At 46.9% G+C, this 21,414-nt stretch overlaps 1 protein-coding gene across 1 annotated transcript in view; it reads left to right on the top strand.

Moving 5' to 3' along the window:
- DNAI4 (dynein axonemal intermediate chain 4) overlaps positions 1 to 21,414 on the top strand; it is a 641,148-nt gene that overhangs the window by 410,247 nt on the left and 209,487 nt on the right. The window contains exon 11 of the mRNA XM_086953805.1: positions 1,063 to 1,214. Within this exon, the coding sequence (XP_086809931.1) occupies positions 1,063 to 1,214 (152 nt within the window). The remainder of the gene's footprint in view (positions 1 to 1,062; positions 1,215 to 21,414) is intronic.

Raw genomic sequence — 21,414 nt, 5'->3', positions numbered from 1 at the left:
TAAGAATTGTTGCCAGAGTAATGTCACAAAAAATGAAGTTCATTCATCCATGGCACTTGGTTGTGGCCATTTGTATCGCATCATGTTTAGTGCTTGAATCACAACTCAGGTCTTACATGCACTCATGAAGGGGAATTTGACTGTGCCATTGACTGGCAATATGGGGACCTGGTGTGCCATGCATAAATATGTGTTGTCACTCTATGCACCGGCAAGTCATAACTGGAGTGATTCCTTAATGCACTGCAAATCATAGATATACATTTATTTTATATATTTACTATCAAGGACTTATACAACTAGGGTATCCTTTATATCACAGTCTTGATCATAAGTAGATCGGTTTGACAAATTGTTGACACGTAGATGATAAAGCCGAACAGCCGACACGTGTTTTGTCGCTTAATGCGACTTTTTCAAGGCTGTTAACAAAGAAATCAAGTTTGGATACAGTAATAGGGGAAATTAGTATCGGTATTAGTAATGTGTCGCAAAATATTAACTAAAAAAAAGTGAACTCAAAAAAATCCTGTGAATGTGAAAAAAGGGAAGAAAAAAGAAATTGAAGTTGGGTGATGAAAGAAGTCTCCCAGACCCTGCATAGTGACTAAATTAATGTGTATTCACAAACGAACAAGCGCTATTGTGCTATCAAGTTTGAAAACCTTATTAGAAAAGGTAAAAAAAAAAAGTTTTGAAGTGCTATTCTACTACATGTATGTTGGATTTTTGTTGTTTTGGTCTTGTTTAAGTTAGATAAAGATACTTTATTTATCTAAACTGGTATGGCGTCCATTTGTGGTTTTATCACTGTATTACTGTGTGATGTGAGTACCAATACTTTACAAATTGCCTTTGAGGTAAGCCTGTCTGCTCGTGCCAAGCTACCAAGGAGGTGAACACGGAGTTATCTAAAGTGTGTATCCCCTAACCCTGACTAGAAGCAAGGCTCCCTAGTTCTAACAGCCAGCAATCGCAGTAGTAGAAAAAATTGAAATGATTGATAAAATGAAACTCATGACTTAAAGCTGTTCATAAAATTCTGTATTTGCACCATTTCAGTGGCCAGAACGAATTTTTCATTGTGAAGCTGGCGTTACAGCATTGGACTTCTCTACATCTAATCCAAACCTCCTAGCAGTTGGGATGTACAACGGCACAGTGGCAATCTACAACGTGCAGCACAATAACTCTATCCCAGTAATGGACAGCAAGTAGGTTTCAATTCTAATTTTTACACTGGATTGAAGGTGCCTAAAATACAATTAATTTAGAAAATGTATGCTTTTTGCCTAGAACATGCAGAAATGTAAAGTTGTTCTTTACTTCATTAGACTCTCATCCTTCTCAAATAATTAAAAGACTAACAAACCAGTGTGATGTATCTCACTAGCACCATTTATGGTATGATGTGCCTACCTCAGACAGAACATTTGGCATTAAAGCAATACCACTTTATCTTTCGTCCCAGTACTTTGGCACTCTTTCCCCTCTGTAACCACTCCAGTCACTGCTTGTTGTCCATTTCATTAAGAGTAGATGAATCCTTCTCTACATACATGTTAATTACCATCTTTGTCCCCGAATTCCTTGACTGGTCTGTCCCAGTAGCTCTAGTTGTCTCCAAGACCTCATGGTATGTTCTGTTATGTAGCGCAACAAATATCGAAGAGCGTCCTGGTGCTGTATGAGAGGGAGTAAAAAAAGGGGAGAGGAAAGGAGTTTGCAAGAAACGTGAGAAGAAAAATCAAAAGGCGAGTTTTAAGGTCTTTTGTGAACTTTGATGGGCAGATGGTGATTTGTGTAAGAGAGGCAGGTTGTTCCAGAGTTTGGAGGCCAGGTCAGAAAAAGAGTGCCCCCCCGAGCCGGGGTTTGAATATGCAAGGGATGATGAATCGCTTGTCTGAGGCAGACCAAGGAGGCTGAGAAGGAAAGTATGGAGTAAACATATGCATACAGTAAATTGGACCTGATGTTGATCGCTTTTGGACCATGGACAGGGACTAAATATTGAGCGCTTGCTTCATGATGGATTTTCTTCACGGATTTAAGATCAGATGGCTCTTTGGTGACAGGAGAAGGTCCTACAATCAGTCTAGCGACTGAATTTTGCATGATTGTAGATGGAGGGGAAGACAGTCTGGGATCCCCAGGTAAACACCGTTTAATCTAGTTCAGAGGTAATTAATGAACGCATTATAGTTTTACGCGTGTCAAGTGACAAAAATGGGCCAATCGTTCTCAGCCTTTTGAGGAGCAGGCAGCATGTTCTGGATACCTGATTGATTTGTTTCCCAAGAGTGAGTTTGATGCTATTATTGATGTCCAAATCTTTAGCTGAGGAGGCGAGCCGCGATGGAGCGCCGTAGTCGGTAAGCCACCAGGAAGTAGTAAAATTCTGAGATTTGTCCGCCTAAAAAAATATGTCTCTGTTAAGTTTGAGGCCGTTTGAAAACAGGACACACTTCCAACGTACTTAAAGTTGAGTGGTTGTTTAATCTACAGATTAGTTCTGCAGATGCGACCACCAGTAACTCACCTTCCAGTAGCCCTATTTCCAACCGCCCATCCCCGATTCCTTCCAGCATTCCACATCACCCTTCATATTGCATCCCAAGCTAACATCCAACACAGTTGCTCTGTGTTCAGCAGGTAACTGCACTCATACAGGCTTGGAAGCAGGATAACACCTAGTTAGGTTCATCTGGGACAGAGCTGAGGACTTGAGTATTGCCTGCACAGGGCAAGGTGTTAAACCCAAAAGAGCAGCTGAATTGAACTGATGGGAAGAGATAAACGTTAAACAGGATGTGTATTGATTATATTTACCATTTGCTATTAATAACCGAGAATAGGCTCTGGATTATCCCTATTTAACAATTGCTGTGTTTGGTTACCCTCCAAAAGCAATGCCAATCACACCTTGGATTAGCTCGTAGAGTATTTCAGTCTCACTATAACGTTATTGGTTATTGAATACATGATTCTGCCTCTTACAGAGTACATCATTCGGAATGGATGAGAAGCTTTGTATTCCGCATCAGGCAGGGTCTATTTAGTGAATGTGCGCCGATGGTGAGGGAAGAATCGTGTAAAAAAAGACTTCACCCACTAAAAATAACTCATTTTGCATGATCAACAAATGCTTACTTGAAATATCACCTGAACAAGAATTTAGGTGCACTATATTTTCAAAGTGCTATTTTTCAAGAAATAATTTTTGTGAAGTAATCTTTAAAGAGTTTAAATAATTTTTTTTGAAAAAAACATGTCAGGGCACTTGTTATAGTGTATTTACACGCACACCTAGCTCATAATTCACATATGCATTTATTTTATAATGCAGCTTTTTACATGCACAATAATGAACAATGTAAGCGTGCTTGTAACATGCTGCTGCTCTGCCCCTTCTGATAGATACATCTGCCGTGTGGATTCCTCACCTTGTGAATATCCCCCTTGCGTCAGCAACGTTCGGAAATTTTCTTCGTAGCACGCCGTCGTGGGCGACGTCACAGGCGCACGGCATCGCGCGCGACTCCGTCTGACGTCACCGACTCCATATTAGGCCCACGCCGGCGTGATGACGTCAGTTCCCTTTTTTCCGCGTCTCCGACGCTACCGGTTTTCGGGATCTTCAGCGATACCTAGTATCTTTCTGACTATTATTTGTCACTGTTTCTCTCTTGCGACTTTGTTCTTCTCCGGAGATGTCGTCGAGGAAAACAGGCTTTAAGCCATGTAGGTCTTGTGCCCGCATGATGTCTATCACGGACCCGCATAAGGATTGTTTGTGGGGTCTTGGATCGGGCCACGACGTCAAGAACTGCGAGTCCTGTTTCAAGATGAATCCGAAGGCGCTTCGGGAGCGTGAAGCAAAGTTGCTCTTGGCGAAGGTGAAAAAGGACTCTGGGCGACTTTCGAGATCTACGTCACGGAGATCGAAGTCGAAGCAAAGGTCTCGGTCGAGGTCGAGATCGGCGTCGAGGTCCAGAGCTGGTTCGAGGTCTGGAGACGATTCGAGGTCCAAGGCGAAGTCGAAGTCCAGAGAAAGGTCTAGGTCTAGATCTAAGTCGGCTTCCGGGCATGCTTCGAGCTCTTCGAGGAGAAAACCTAAGAGGAGGAAGCACAGTTCGAGACATCATTCGGGGAAGGATTCCTCTGACTCGAAGAGAAAGTCTCACAAACACCGTAAGGACTTTGTCTCTCCTTCACCTGCTATGTCAAGAGTGGGTTCTCCGGCGCCGGAGCCGGAGCCGGACCCGGAGCCGGTTTCCTCGGAGCATGAAGAAGAGGAGGTGGTTCAAGAACCGGCTTCGGCGGAGACTCCTGTGAATCCAGAAGGTCAGGGTGAGGATGTGTCGGGTCGGCCTCCATTGCAACATCCGGTAGGTCCGTACCCTTCCTTCCCTGGACCTGGACAGGATCCCTCGCATTTTCTCAATGCGATGTTTGGAGTTTATTCTAGGGCGATGTACCCCGCTGGAGCGCCTGGTGGCCCCATGGGTCCGTTATCGTACAACCTGGGTATTCCTCAGTCGTATGCCCCTGCTCCATTTATGCCTTTCATGCCGGCGCCTGTTTCACCTTGGCTCGGTACGGCTCCACCGAGGTCCTCGACTCCGCATGCGGCTTCGCCGACTCCGGATCGACCTCGCAGTCGAGATCGAGGTGCCACACCTGTTCTTGACTCTCGTCCTCCTGCTTCGGTTCCTCGAGCGACGTCGGAACCGGCTCCGTCGGAGTCGTTACCGGATCCGTCGACTTCGATTCGAATGGAGTGGTCGAGGCGAAGAGCTCAGCGTCTTCTCGAGCAAAAGGATGATGAGAGTTCAGATGTGGAGGAAGGTGAGCTTCCTGATCATGGTGATGACTTCGAAGAGCTTCGGGATGCTAGTGGTCTGGAACTCTCTCCCGAGTGGGGTCTGCCTTCGACTTCTGATGCACCATCAAGGGACGTGGCTCCTTATCATGTGGTTATTAGGAAGGCTGCTGAGCTTCTTAACTTAAAGCTGCCCACGGTGGAGTACAAGCCCAACATTCTCACGGAAGTCCTGCATTCTCCATCCTCAATTGTGGAGCCAACTTTGCCGTTTACTGATGCCTTGTCAGATCCAATTAAGGAAATTTGGAAGAGGCCGTTGTCTGCTCCTGCAGTTTCAAGGGTTATTTCAAGGCGCTATAGGGTGGCTCCTGATGACCCTGCATTTCTTTCTACGCATCCGTCTCCGGAAAGTCTTGTGGTTCAGGCGGCTTGTTCTAATAGGGCGGCAGGCTCCTTCCCTCAAGTGCCTGCTGACAAAGAGTCAAAAAAAGTGGATCAGGCTGCGAAGAAGACTTTCTCTTCTGGGAGCATGGCTCTAAAGTCGTCAAATGCCACTTGCCTTCTAGGTAGATATGTGCACGCGCTGATGGACTCAGTGAAGCAGTTGTCACCAAAACTTCCTGAGGAGGATAGAAAAAACTTTAATGAAGTCATCTCTGACACTCAGGCTGCGGCCCGCATGGTCATCCAAAGCGGCATGGACACTGTGGATTCAGTTGCCAGAATTATGGGCTCATCCATTGCAACTAGGAGAGCCGCATGGTTAAAATCATCTGATTTCTCAGCGGATGTACAATCCACTTTGTTGGACTTACCCTTTGAAGGATCTGGCCTTTTTGGTAAAAAGGCAGATGTGGCCTTGGAAAGGTTTAAAGACAGCCGTGCCACTGCGAGATCGTTGGGTCTGCAGATGAGAGGGTCTGCAGCCAGAAAATTCAAGGGTTTTGGAAAATCTTCTTTTCGTCCCTTCAAGCAGGGCCAACAACAGCAGCAGCAGCAGAACCCTCTATATAAGTCCTATAGAGGTAGACAGAGGGGTCGTGGTCGTGGACGTCAAGTCTCCTCTTCCTCCACTTCCTCCAATAATGCCCAACCCCCACCCGCATCAGCAAAGCAGCCCTAGATCCACCATTCTGGATCATGTAGGGCCAGTAGGGGGTCGGCTTACTCACTTTCTACGAGATTGGGAATCGGTTACATCAGATCTTTGGGTTCTCAATCTCGTAGAGAATGGGTATGCACTTCCTTTTCAGGAGTTCCCTCCCAATTACCCTCCTTGCCAAGGTTATTGCTCGGAGGACCACCTGCTTCTCCTGCAGGAGGAAGTCCTGGCTCTGTTTCGAAAGGGAGCGATAGAGGTGGTTCCAGAGCAGGAGAGGGGTCAAGGGTGCTACTCCCGGTATTTCTTGATTCCCAAGAAAGATGGCAGGCTTCGGCCTATCCTGGATCTCAGGGTTTTGAACCTCTATCTCAAACAGGAGAAGTTCAAAATGCTCACCCTTGCTCAGGTTCTTCTGGCGCTGATGGAAGAAGACTGGATGGTGTCGATCGACTTGCAGGATGCGTATTTTCACATCCCAATCCTGAAGTCGCACAGGAAGTATCTCCGTTTTACGGTGGGATCGCAGCACTATCATTTTGCGGTCCTCCCGTTTGGACTTACTACTGCGCCTCGAGTTTTCACCAAGGTGATGGCAGTGGTGGCGGCGCATCTCAGGAGGTCAGGGATTCCTGTATTCCCTTATCTAGACGACTGGCTGATCAAAGCGGAGTCGCCGGAGATGGTGCTCCATCATCTGCAGGAGACAACTCAGTTGTTACACAGGTTGGGTTTTTCGATAAACGTACCCAAATCTCACCTGGTGCCCTCCCAGCGCAACCTGTTCATAGGTGCAGTACTGGACACTTCTGTATGTCGTGCATTCCCTCCACCTCAAAGGATTCGCGACATACAGGAAATGATTCCTTTGTTTTACCCTGGAGCGGTCGTTCCAGTCCTGAAGGTCCTTCGTCTGCTCGGTCTGATGGCTTCTTGCATTCTGTTGGTCAGTCATGCACGCTGGCACATGAGGGCGCTCCAGTGGTGCCTCCGCAGGCAGTGGTATCAGCACAACGGAGATCTCAGGGAGTCTGTGAGGATCTCCAGAGAAACTGCAGCGGACCTGTCCTGGTGGGGCGTGGAAGGCAATCTGTCACAGGGAAAGCCTTTTCAGCTACCTCCATCAGTGGCCACAGTGATATCGGATGCATCCACTCTCGGGTGGGGTGCTCATCTGGGAGACCTGGAGGTCAAGGGTCTTTGGTCTCCGGAAGAAAGGTTGTTTCACATCAACCTTCTGGAATTGAGGGCGATACGTTTGGCGCTCAAGGCCTTCCTCCCTTCCCTTCGCGGTCGTTCGGTCCAGGTCCTAACGGACAACACGACTGCGATGTGGTACATCAACAAGCAGGGAGGAGTAGGGTCGCAGTGTCTCTGCAGAGAGGCTCTGCGTCTCTGGTCCTGGGTTCAGGACCATCAGATTGTCTGGTGGCAAATCATCTGGCCGGGGTTCTGAACGTGCGTGCGGACAGTCTCAGTCGGCAGTTTTCTGCCGACCACGAGTGGAGGCTTCACCCGGAGGTTGTTCGCAACATCTTTCGGATGTGGGGGACTCCTCGGGTGGATCTTTTCGCCACTCGCGAGAATGCTCACTGCCCTTCATTCTGCAGACTCCAGTATCCGATGCAAGGAGCATTGGGGGACGCGTTTCAGTTGAGTTGGGAAGGTCGACTCCTTTACGCGTTTCCCCCCATACCTTTGATTCCTCGGGTTCTGAGGAAGATTCGTCAAGACCGGGCCCAAGTCATTTTGGTCGCCCCGGATTGGCAGAGAAGGGTGTGGTATTCGGACCTACTCCACCTATCCTCTCACCAGCCGCTCCGTCTCCCTCACAGGGCAGACCTCCTCTCTCAGTTGGAGGGGCAGGTTCTACACCCCCACCTCCAGACATTACACCTTCATGCCTGGAGATTGAACGGGGCAACTTGAGTTCTTTTTCTCTCCCACACGAGGTGGTGGATGTCATTCTCTCTGCCAGGCGTGACACCACTAAGTCCATTTACTCCTATAGGTGGACAAAATTTGTTTCTTGGTGCAGGGAGAGGGATATTGACCCTTTGAGGGCTCATTTGTCTAATATTTTACAGTTTGCCCTTTATCTGGCGCGGCAAGGTTTGGCTGTGTCCACGGTCAAGGGCTATCTTTCGGCCTTATCGGCGTTTCTATGTTTGCCGGATCAGCCTTCTCTCTTTAAGTCTCCGGTGGTTGTGAGATTCTTGAGGGGTCTTGTGAATATGTTTCCTCCTACCCCTTTTATTATTCCTCAGTGGGATTTGAATCTTGTGCTGACCTTTTTAATGGGTTCTCCCTTCGAACCCTTGCACAGGTGTCCATTGAGGCTTCTCTCTTTTAAAACTATTTTCCTCGTTGCAATCACCTCGGCAAGGAGGGTAAGTGAGCTTCAAGCTCTAAGTTCCAAACCCCCGTTCCTGACCATTCATGCAGAAAGGATGGTTCTTAGGACCAGGGCTGCTTTTCTGCCTAAGGTGGTGACTCCTTTCCATCTTGGGCAGTCCATTACCCTTCCTACCTTCTATCCTCCCCCTCACCCGTCTAAGGAGGAAGAGAGACTGCATCGCCTGGACCCTAAGCGGGCGGTGTCCTTCTATCTGGACAGGACTAAGGACTTCCGGATGAACGACCAGCTGTTTGTTGGCTTTGCTGGCTGCAAGAAGGGCAGAGCGGTGCACAAGCGCACTCTTTCCAGATGGATAATCCTGTGCATCAAGATCTGCTACTCCCTTGCGGGTAAGGACCCTCCTGAGGGTATTAGAGCTCATTCAACTAGAGCAAAGTCTGCAACATCTGCTTTGTCTAGGGGTGTGCCTGTTGAGGATATTTGCAGGGCCGCGACTTGGGCCTCCCTCCACACTTTCGCGAAGCATTACTGCTTAGATACCGAGGTGAGGAGGGATGGCCACTTCGCGCGTTCTGTCCTCCAAGACTTCCTGGTGTAGCAGAGTGGACACCCTCCTCCGGGAGTGGGGACTGCTGTGGGAATCTATTCACAAGGTGAGGAATCCACACGGCAGATGTATCTATCAGAAGAACAAGTTACTTACCTTCGGTAACGCTTTTTCTGGTAGATACTATATCTGCCTGTGGATTCCTCACTGACCCACCCGCCTCCCCGTTTGTCTACTCTGCTATACCTGGTCTTTTTGTATATATGATTATAATACTGTTGTATTGATTTGGTTCTATTTGTACTGTGTACATTGTATATTTGCATATTTGCTATCGTTGGTCCGTCCGTGTGCCTCGAAGGCACGGAAAAAAGGGCGGAACTGACGTCATCACGCCGGCGTGGGCCTAATATGGAGTCGGTGACGTCAGACGGAGTCGCGCGCGATGCCGTGCTCCTGTGACGTCGCCCACGACGGCGTGCTACGAAGAAAATTTCCGAACGTTGCTGACGCAAGGGGGATATTCACAAGGTGAGGAATCCACAGGCAGATATAGTATCTACCAGAAAAAGCGTTACCGAAGGTAAGTAACTTGTTCCTCTCTCCATTACCTTTGCTGTCATCAATTCTGTGCATTGTGATGTGTAGGAAGCTGGAGTTTTATGTGTTAATGCTGTTTAGGCTTCACCATTCAATGCTCTCACAATATACCAAAGATGGTCCTTGGGTTCCCAACCATAAATCTTTAACTCAGTCCTGGTAGAGTGGCAACGAGCAGTCAGGTTTAACTAGAAGGGCGTGCATTTAGGGGAAGGCAAATCTCGCTGCATCTTACTCTGTGGGATTCTGCACAGTTACGTAGAATCTCTGTGAGATTCTGTGAAGTTTCGCGACCTGGGAAAGTTGGGGGTGGCAGACTAAGATAGGAAGGAAGACAGACAAGACAAGACGTTCTTATGGAGACCTGCAAGCGATAAAGAGACGGGCTATTTTAAAGTCCTTAACACAGACATGCATTGTTGGCTGCATCCATCATGGTGGCGCTGCACCTTTTGTCAGTGAGCACCGCTTAGTGCAGTTAGGAAATTTGGTAACTTTTGCTTTTTGAATCTTAGATAATTCCAATTTTTCAGCAGAAGCTGCCACCCTAAAATACCTATGTGCAGACACCGCATGCTTGCATCCCCTTCTCCCTCCATAAGTGCAGGATGGGCGAGGTGCACCTCAGCGCTGGCAAGGAGCCCACGGTTCTGTTCAGTCCACATCTGTTAATGTCTCTGAAAGTCAGCTGATTCACATCATTTTAGAACACAGCGCACCTGTTCCCACTTCCCCCACCCACAAGAACACCAAGCCTAAGCAAAGTTATACTATAATAATCTGGGTGATGTTATCGGTCTCTGAAGGATGAAAGGTGGAGTGGAATGTTCCATGGCATTTACATTTTGGAGACTACTAGTGACTTTTTTTTTTTTGATGGAGGCAGAGGTCCGTTTCTTACTGGAAAAAACTGCCACGGAAGCGTTGACTCAGGAGGAGAGGAGCACATGATTTTATTCTCTTTACTGCTGCACTGAAGTGACCAAGATGGCAGCACAGCAGTGGAGGTGAAGGTAGGCCCGGGGGATCCCTTGCGCAACTGAGCTCCTTCGGAGTGTTGACCGAGGGGGCTCCTGGGGTTCCCAGCAGCCGCTGAGAGCAGGAAGAGCTGAGAGGCCTGCGGCGGTGATACCCTGCTGGGGAACGGCCCAAGTGCAGAGGTGCTGCGGAAAGGGGACAGAGACAGCTGAGAGCCTTGACGCGGCGCGAGCGGCATTCCAGCAAGGCTGCAAAGAGAGCAGCGCCTGATTGGATTAGCGGTACAGACGTTCTGCCTAAACAGGGTGGCAGGGACTGAGCTGCAGGCACCAGATAAAGAGCATATCAGGCAGGACCACCGGAGAGGAGTGACAGCAGAGCTGTGGGAGCTCCGGGCCTCCGGAGAGTTGTGGCATGCAAGAACCACGGTGGGGGACAGGGGCGCAACTAGGTCTTAATTTTGGGGGGGGCTAACATGGCAGATGAAGGGGCGTGGCTAATGTTAATCAATGGGGCGGAGCTAAAATGGCAGATAATCAGGATTGTTTAATGCTCAGGTCAAGCCGAGAAAAAAATGTGGTGAATTCTGCATTTGAAACTGGACAACAATTAAAGCACACATTTTTGTTAATTTGATGCATTTATATGCTATTGTCTTATGAAAAAGGAACAGAATGTACTGAATTAAAAGGCCAATTTAATATATTTTACTACAAAGCACTTTAGGAACACATTATAACCAATTTTCACAATGCCATTTCAAGACGACGACCCTTTTTCGCCAGTTCATTAACAATTGCTTCTATAGGAGGACAATGTGCACGTGAAATGTTTATCATTGCAAGTCCAGAGAGTCGTTCTTGCCCCATTGTTGACCGAAGATAGGTTTTCAGTCTGCGAAGACAACTGAAGCACCTTTCTGGGGATGCGGTTGTCACTGGCAAAGTGGCAAATAATTTTAGCAGGCAGTATATGTTGGGATAGAAGTCAATGTGAACATGAGTTAAGGTATCCATTATATTCCCTGGCCTTTCTTCAATAGGTACCTTCAGCCATGTCATTACCCACATGTCATATTCATTTTTAAGATCCTCGCGTGTACCAGGTAAATCGTCCTCATATATGTCAAGAGCATCCTTCAAATTTTTAAAAGACTCTTGGGTGACAAATCTTGGCACCAGCTACTGCATTGTACAGGCCTTTTTCACATGCTGGCTGAATCTTTCTGACAATTCATACAATAAATTGTCTATAAATGGTAAAAATATTGAAATCCTAAAGTAAGCTTCAGGATCACTAGTCTTGTAATTGGCCCGTTGTGTCTGCCTGCCAGTAAGGCGTGGCATTGTCAGAGGTTCCCCTGCTGTGGTTTGGGCTTTAACGAAAATCTCATTAAATGCTTCTTCAGCTTTGTCTCTGCTTTCTTGAATCACCTGCTTGACTGTTTCAATCTGTCCTATGCACTCCAACAGATCTGTATTAGGATTTTGGAGTGCAGCTGAGACAGGAAGCAGTAGCCCAGAAAATCGTGCCAGGATGTGTAATGCAACAATGAAGTTATGGGACTGAACAGCTGCTAGAAATTGCTCACCCTTGCTCATTGCACCATCAGGATTCAAGCAAACCGGGCCGAAGACGGCTGTAATGCCAGAAACCGGTCCCCGGGAGCTTGTTTCCTTCCCAGTGTAAGAATTGGCTTTTGTAGTTTGGTTTGCCCTGTTCCCATCATGCACTGGGACAGGAACAGACTAATTTGCATACAGCCAGGTTCTGAAACTGGGATGGTGCAGTGAGCTAAAAAACGGTGTTGGATCTAGCCCTGATCTCTTGACTGGGTGAGAGCTTTCTGCTTAATTCAGAGACTCTGTCCCTCACCACCCCTTGTTGTAAATATTTTTGTCCACCCTAAGCGTGGAAGGGTATTCTCAGATGTGAGACCCTTGCTCATTGCACCATCAGGATTCAAGCAAACCGGGCCGAAGACGGCTGTAATGCCAGAAACCGGTCCCCGGGAGCTTGTTTCCTTCCCAGTGTAAGAATTGGCTTTTGTAGTTTGGTTTGCCCTGTTCCCATCATGCACTGGGACAGGAACAGACTAATTTGCATACAGCCAGGTTCTGAAACTGGGATGGTGCAGTGAGCTAAAAAACGGTGTTGGATCTAGCCCTGATCTCTTGACTGGGTGAGAGCTTTCTGCTTAATTCAGAGACTCTGTCCCTCACCACCCCTTGTTGTAAATATTTTTGTCCACCCTAAGCGTGGAAGGGTATTCTCAGATGTGAGACCCTTGCTCATTGCACCATCAGGATTCAAGCAAACCGGGCCGAAGACGGCTGTAATGCCAGAAACCGGTCCCCGGGAGCTTGTTTCCTTCCCAGTGTAAGAATTGGCTTTTGTAGTTTGGTTTGCCCTGTTCCCATCATGCACTGGGACAGGAACAGACTAATTTGCATACAGCCAGGTTCTGAAACTGGGATGGTGCAGTGAGCTAAAAAACGGTGTTGGATCTAGCCCTGATCTCTTGACTGGGTGAGAGCTTTCTGCTTAATTCAGAGACTCTGTCCCTCACCACCCCTTGTTGTAAATATTTTTGTCCACCCTAAGCGTGGAAGGGTATTCTCAGATGTGAGACCCTTGCTCATTGCACCATCAGGATTCAAGCAAACCGGGCCGAAGACGGCTGTAATGCCAGAAACCGGTCCCCGGGAGCTTGTTTCCTTCCCAGTGTAAGAATTGGCTTTTGTAGTTTGGTTTGCCCTGTTCCCATCATGCACTGGGACAGGAACAGACTAATTTGCATACAGCCAGGTTCTGAAACTGGGATGGTGCAGTGAGCTAAAAAACGGTGTTGGATCTAGCCCTGATCTCTTGACTGGGTGAGAGCTTTCTGCTTAATTCAGAGACTCTGTCCCTCACCACCCCTTGTTGTAAATATTTTTGTCCACCCTAAGCGTGGAAGGGTATTCTCAGATGTGAGACCCTTGCTCATTGCACCATCAGGATTCAAGCAAACCGGGCCGAAGACGGCTGTAATGCCAGAAACCGGTCCCCGGGAGCTTGTTTCCTTCCCAGTGTAAGAATTGGCTTTTGTAGTTTGGTTTGCCCTGTTCCCATCATGCACTGGGACAGGAACAGACTAATTTGCATACAGCCAGGTTCTGAAACTGGGATGGTGCAGTGAGCTAAAAAACGGTGTTGGATCTAGCCCTGATCTCTTGACTGGGTGAGAGCTTTCTGCTTAATTCAGAGACTCTGTCCCTCACCACCCCTTGTTGTAAATACAGCCTTGGAAGAGGCATTGTGATCTTGCCAATCCGAGATCTCAAGCAAAGAGTCAACCACAGCTGGGTACATATCAACAACCAATGCATTCCTTTCAACCCACCGTGTCTCACATAAACCACTTAACAGTTTCATTTTTGTATCTGGCAAAGTAGCAAATTTCGCCTTTAGGACAGCCATCCTTTTCGCAGAGCCTCTTACAAAATTAGACACTTCTTTAAGTGTTGAAAGACAATTACGGATTTGACGTATTTCACATGAATGTCCAATCACAAGATTCAGTGAATGACTTCCACAATGTACATAAAATGCCTTTGGCACACGCTCTAAAACTAGCGCCTGTGCACCTTTAACAGAACTTTTCATTGCAGCACAACCATTGTATGCTTGCCCACGTATACGATCTAAATTCAGGCCATATGTTTCTAAGGAAGTGAGAATTTTCTTTCCAATTTCAACCCCTGTTCCATCCTGAAGCTCTTCGAAGCCAAGGAATTCTTCATACACAGATGTACCTTCTATAAAACGAATTACTAGAACAAGTTGCTCGATAGTGGCACTGTCAGTTGTTCCATCTGCTAAAATGGCAAAAAATCTTGCATCGTTTGCGCGCTCCACCACTCTATTTCTCATTAGAATGTTGCAAACAGAGATGATCTCATTCTGAATCTTCCAACTTGTATAAGTTGCATTAGAGGGACACTTTGCCAGATGCCATGCCAGAACTTCATCACCAGCTTGAAGTCGTAGGCGCAGAGCAGCACGGAAATTGCCATCATTCTCTTCGGGTTCCTTTGAAGTAATAGGTTGTCCACTGTCTCTGTGTCCTCGAAGAGCTATACCTTGTTTTGCACAATGGAGTACTGATTCCACTATTGGCACAAGTCGTTTTCTGTTTTCCAAAATAGTTTTCTTCCAGTTGCTCTCGATCATAGTTGTAACAGCAACAGACTTTCCTTCAAAAACAGATGAGAAGTCAGCTGCCGCTGTCATACTCTCGTTGTGATACAAGGAAGAAGCATGGAAACGAAAATCACTTTGAGCATGTTTCCATTTTGTTATGGGCCGAAGCACTAATTTCTCCACAGCTTGATGAGAACCTCTTCCAACTTCTTTACGGGCAAAGAGTATACACATCTTGCATAAGGCCCCCTCAAGTTTAGCACTGTAGGCAAGCCATGGGTGATAGGTTTTCAACCATTCATGTTGAAAGCGACGTGCTTGATTTCCCTCTTGAACAACTGGAAAGTTGTATGATGTCTCTGGCGTCCAGGAAGAGTGCAAAAGTTGGTAGCGTAAATCATCTGGGATTGATGATGAAACTGTGCTGAGTCTTGAGACATCTATATATACTCCTATATCTAAGATGGATGAACTCTTTGACTTTTCCAAACATGGACTACTAGTAGCTGGCATACCAGTGGTTGTATATGCAGGAGACTCAGAATGAAGAAATGCTGAATGTTCTTCAGGAGTGTAGCCGGAAGCTGGCAGGGCAGGTTCTTCACCTGAATTAGAACATGCTGTCAAAGGGTCTTGAGCGGCTGGCCGACGAGTGAAAAAATCCTCTATCTTTCGCCGCTTAACATTTTGTGGTCCAAAGCCTCTGGTGTTCAGCATCCTGCTGTATGCGGATAGCGATCTCTAGTGAAATATAAAAAAGGCCCTCAGGTCACTTACTTAATTATTACAAAACTACGGGGGAAAGAATACTGTAATTTTGTACAATAAACAAACATTAAAAAGCCAAGAAATACAAGTTAAACACCCAGTACCTCTCTAAATTATCCTAAAACTCTTTAAAGAAGCAAGCTAGAAGTAGCCTGATTTTCTGTACCATTATGATACCACACACTTACCACATGTCTAAAACTTCAATGAAATGGCTGGAATTTCTTATAATCTGAAAATGTCCAATGCAAATCAGCCCCAAACAATTATGCAAAACCACCTGGATACATAATTATAAGATTACAGTTTCTAATGGTTGGCGCAAAGACTTCTGCCCTCTATGCTTTCAATGTACGCTTCCCTACAGAAAGAACAGGCCTCACAAATATTTAGGCCCAGATTTACTAAGCTTTCATGCACCACAACTTGGCAAGGGAACATGTTGTGCTGTGTTGCATCAAAGGCAGAGAGCAGAAATGTGCCATATTTACAAAAATATGACACATTTCTGCTGTCTCCCTCAACTGGTGCTGCATAGTGCCAATGCAGACATCATGGTGCAACGGTGCCTGCGTTATGAGCAAGAATTTTTCTGTGAAGGAAGGGATACCTGAATGCAGCTCACATGGAAAAAGGAAGCAACAAGGATAAATAAAGATAATTCTCCTCGTAACGCCTAGGCCTGGGAGGCGCACCATTTGGAAGCATTCCCAGGTGTACTGGCCGAAGTAACTGTGGGATTGTGTCAAAATCCATAGACAGATGTGTGGGAATGCCTTAGCTCCACCCATGGAACAACTTCCCAACGCAAGGTAACTCAAGGCAGCTCAATACTCTGCCTCTCATTACTCTGGAGTTACTAAACCACGCAAAACCACAAAAAGTGGCCTTTGTGTAAGTTAGGTAAATCCCAATTAAATGAGTAAAATTATGGCAGCGTAAAAGGAAATCAGAATGGATGGATACAAGGGTGAAAGTATAGTAAATCTAAATGTGAGAGGATGGATGCGTTGGTGAAGGGATGGTAGAGTAAATAGATATCTGAGATGGTGGCTAAAAGGGTCGGTGTAAGGTTGGCAGAGTAAATTGAAATCAGAAAGGATGGATGGTTGGATTGATGGATGAAAGGATAGCAGATAGTATAACACACACCTAACCGATGTACCAGCAGGTTACAGAGTTCATTGAAAAGTGTGTTTACCAAATGTGGATATTATGCTCTGCTTGACATGCATTTTTGATACACTGCATTCCCTGCAGGAAAATCTCACATTCGAAGAGCCAATCAACATACTTTGGACGTGCTTAAAAAAAGTGTGTGTGTTGGGCCTCATCAATAATCTGAAACTCATTGAAACCGAAGAGCACCTGCTAGCGGAAACTTCTTGGCACCCAAAATTAAAGTTACTGAGAGGTGTCTACATCTATTATGGGCTGAAAAATGAATCACAAACTGGGCAAGCAATTTGAGTCTATAATCGTGCAACTATTATTTTTAGAAAGGTAATTCGGAACTAAATTTAATTTTAGATTATTACGTAATGTGCAGGTCTGTAGTACTAGATAAGAAGTTACCAGACTATGACATATATAAGTTCTGCTAACTCTTGCGGATCCATAAGATCAGATTGAACCATCTACTGCTTCCCCCCATCATAAGCAGTAGCCAGGATCCAGAACACAAGAAATAAACCACCAGCATTATAAAGGGACCTGCAGAGCTAATGAGAGCTGCCAGCATAAAATATATTATACAAATGGTCTCCTATCTTGCACACTTCCTCATCAATCACACGACTAAGCACGGATTCCCATGGCTCAATAACTGCACCTTGGTATTCATCATCAACTACATGGAGATGCTTTTCACAGAGGCTTAAATAAAGACAACACTCTTCCAACTACACACCCACTAGGTGTAACCTGCTACATGCATGGATAAGTGCTCAGCATCGCCCAAATGTATGACAGTACAACACATGCCATCACAATGCATGTCTTTGCAACGCGGTTGTAATAACTCAACAACTCAAGTGCTGTTACAACACAATACCATTACAATGCAAACTCTTACCACGCATATGCCTTTACAACAAAAGCATATGCGTGGTGAAAGTTTTGTTTTAAAATATAACTATGTTACAGTATAAACGCTACATATATATATGTATATAGGTTTATATATCCCTGTATATATATATATATATATATATATATATATATATATATATACATATATATATATATATATATATATATATATACACACCCACCCACATTTCCTTAAAACCCTACAACCCTTCAACTCATACCAACCCTAAAATTGCCCCCCTGGCACCCCAAAGCCCATACCTACCCTGAACCCTAAAGGTAACCCAAAACCCATACCCACACTGAACCCCAAAATTGCTCCTGGCACCCTAAAACCCATTACCACCCTGAACTCTGAAATTACCCCCCTGACACCCCAAAACCCATACCCACCCTGAACCCTAAAATTATCCCTGGCACCCCAAAACCCATACCCACCCTGAACCCTAAAATTACCCCTGGCACCCCAAAACCCATGCCCGCAGTGATCCCTAAAATTACACCCTTGCCCCCCAAAACCCATACTCACCCTGAATCTTAAAATCACCACTAGCACACCAAAACACATACCCACGCTGAACCTTAAAATTAACCCCCTCACACCCTAAAACCCATACCCGCCCTAAACCCTAAAATTACACCTGGCACCCCAAAACCCATACACATCTTGATCCCTAAAATTACCCCCCCTAGGCACCCCAAAACCCTTACCCACCCCACACCCTAAAATTACCCCCTGGGACCCCTAAACGCATTACCACACTGAACCCTAAAATCACCCCCCTGGAGTCCCAAAACCCATACCCGCCCTGAACCCTAAAATTACCCCTGGCACCCCAAAACCCATACCCGCAGTGATCCCTAAAATTACACCCTTGGCCCCCAAAACCCATACCCACCCTGAACCCTAAAATTACCCCTGGCACCACAAAACCCATACCCGCAGTGATCCCTAAAATTACACCCTTGCCCCCCAAAACCCATACTCACCCTGAATCTTAAAATTACCCCTGGCACACCAAAACACATACCCACGCTGAACCCTAAAATTAACCCCCTCATACCCTAAAACCCATACCTGCCCTGAACCCTAAAATTACCCCTGGCACCCCAAAACCCATACCCATCCTGATTCCTAAAATTATCCCTCCGGCACCCCAAACCCCATACCCACCCCACACCCTAAAATTACCCCCTGGCACCCCAAAATCCATTACCACCCTGAACCCTAAAATCACCCCCCTGGAGCCCCAAAACCCATACCCGCCCTGAACCCTAAAATTACCCCTGGCACCCCAAAACCCATACCCACCCTGAACCCTAAAATTACCCCTGGCACCCCAAAACCCATACCCGCAGTGATCCCTAAAATTACACCCTTGCCCCCCAAACCCCATACTCACCCTGAATCTTAAAATTACCCCAGGCACACCAAAACACATACCCACGCTGAACCCTAAAATTAACCCCCTCACACCCTAAAACTCATACCAGCCCTGAACCCTAAAATTAGCACCCCAGAAACCATACCCATGCTGAACCATAAATTACCCCCTTGTCCCCCAAAACCCATACCCACCCTGAACCTTAAAATTACCCCAGGCACCCCAAAACCCATACCCATGCTGAACCATACATTCCCCTCTAGCACCCCATAACCCATACCCACCCTGAACCTTAAAATAGCCCCCTGACATCCCAAAACCCACACCTGCCCTAAACCCTAAAATTACCCCTGGCACTATAAAACGCATACCCACGCTGAACCCTAAAATTAATCCGATGGCACCCCAAAACCCACACCCACCCTGAACCTTAAAATTACCCCTGGCACCTCAAAACCCATACCCATGCTGAACCATAAATTCCCCCCGGCATCCCATAACCCATACCAACCCTAAAATTGCCCCCTGACACCCCAAAACCCACACCTGCCCTGAACCCTAAAATTACCCCTGGCACACCAAAACACATACCCACGCTGAACCCTAAAATGTTCCCTGGCACCCCATAACCCATACCCACCCTGAACCTTAAAATAGCCCCCTGACATCCCAAAACCCACACCTGCCCTAAACCCTAAAATTAATCCCATGGCACCCCAAAACCCACACCTACCCTAAACCTTAAAATTACCCCTGGCACCCCAAAACCCATACCCATGCTGAACCATAAATCCCCCCCGGCACCCCATAACCCATACCCACCCTGAACCATAAATTCCACCCTGGCACCCCATAACCCATACCCACCCTGAACCCTAAAATTGCCCCCTGACACCCCAAAACCCACACCTGCCCTGAACCCTAAAATTACCCCTGGCACACCAAAACACATAACCACGCTGAACCCTAAAATGTCCCCTGGCACCCCAAAACCCATACTCACCCTGAACCCTAAAATTGCCCCCTGGAACCCCAAAACCCATACCCGCTCAGAACACTAAAATTACCCCCTGGCACCCCAATCCGTAACCCACCCTGAACCATAAAATTACTCACTGGCACCCTAAAACCCACACCCACCCTGAACTCTAAAATAACCCACTACCACCGCAAAAAAAAAAATGAACACTACAAACTTACACTACATTTGCATATTTGAAGGGGACTGTCCTCTTTGACGTTTCTATGTATGTAAGTCAAGAACAACATTCAAAGTAACCTAGACATGCAGGCAGTAGGTAATGCTGTGCTGAAAAATGCATTAAAGTTACTGGAACTTACATAAATAAAAAACTGCTGCCTGCTCCTCTGATACTATACTGTGGAGGCTGGCTGATCAGCAGCACTGTGTCCTGGCATCCAGCCCCTCGAAGGTCTCAGAGTAGATAGGTGGGGGTCAAATGGCTCCTGGATTCTCCTTGCCTGGGCCTCCTCTGCTTCTTCCCTGGTGCCCTTGGATGCAAAATAGAAAGATCCATGGCCCTGTTCACCATTTATCTGGGGAGCAGCGCCTTGGATGTGAATTCCATCCAAGTGCCCAGACAGCAGGGGGAAAGGGACGGCCAGTGCAGGTGATGCTTTTCCTTTGTAAATTAATTTCTGCTGGCGTCATAGCCCAGGGTTTGCTGTCTGCGCACTTGTATGGAATACACATCTATACAAGTGCACAGACAGCACAACATGGGCTATGACGCCAGCAGAAATTCCTTTACAAAGGAAACACATCACCTTAACTGGCCATGCCTTCCCCCTGCTGTGCGCATCTTCACACCCCATGCTCACAACCGATCAAGTGCTTAGGTGAAATCCCTGCCTTCAGGCAAGGATTTCACCTCGTGGCGCCACCGTAAAGGAAAACAAGAGGTGGGGGCAGGGGGGTTCACTCTGAAACAGTTCAGAGGCTGGCTGTCGGGCTCGGGCTGCTGGGCCTCTCAGAAAGCATGTCAAAAAGCATTCTCCGATCGGATACGCAGCCTTCTTGCACCATTTCAGTGCGTGTAATCTTAGCCCGGGCAGAGGAGGCGACGGGGGGGCTGAAGCCCGGTGAGCCCAATGGGTGTTGCGCGCCTGGTGGGGGAACCCAGGAAACCTGATCACCCAGGCAGAAATGAGAGGAGGCTCCTGGGGGACCAGTGAGGCGGACAAAAGGCAGCTTGTGATGGACAGCAAGGCAAAGTCCTCGGAGCCCACTTCAGTGCCCCACAGCTATGATGCATGGGAGACCAGCAATATTAGATGTGGACACGGCTCGCCCATAAAGACACCACTTTTCATAATGGAGCGGGGGATGCAGCAGTCGCAATAAGTGCGTGTACAACTAGCCTTCTTTCATTAGTCTGTCCAAACCTGCCATTGTTTGCCATCATTGCTGCACCAGTCCTGGAGAAGTGTGTCATAGGAGTGCTTTTGTGTGTGCGTCTGTGCGTGTATGAGGGTTAGTGTGCGGACGCACGTGTGTGTGTGCGCCTGTGCGTGTATGAAAGACTATGTTCACTTTTGTGTGTGCTTTTGCTTGTC

The sequence above is a fragment of the Lissotriton vulgaris genome, chromosome 1_1 (assembly GCF_964263255.1).
Source record: "Lissotriton vulgaris chromosome 1_1, aLisVul1.2, whole genome shotgun sequence".
Lineage (NCBI taxonomy): Eukaryota > Metazoa > Chordata > Amphibia > Caudata > Salamandridae > Lissotriton > Lissotriton vulgaris.
The sequence above is the reverse complement of the archived record's forward strand: the minus strand, read 5'-3'. Positions and strand labels throughout refer to the sequence as shown.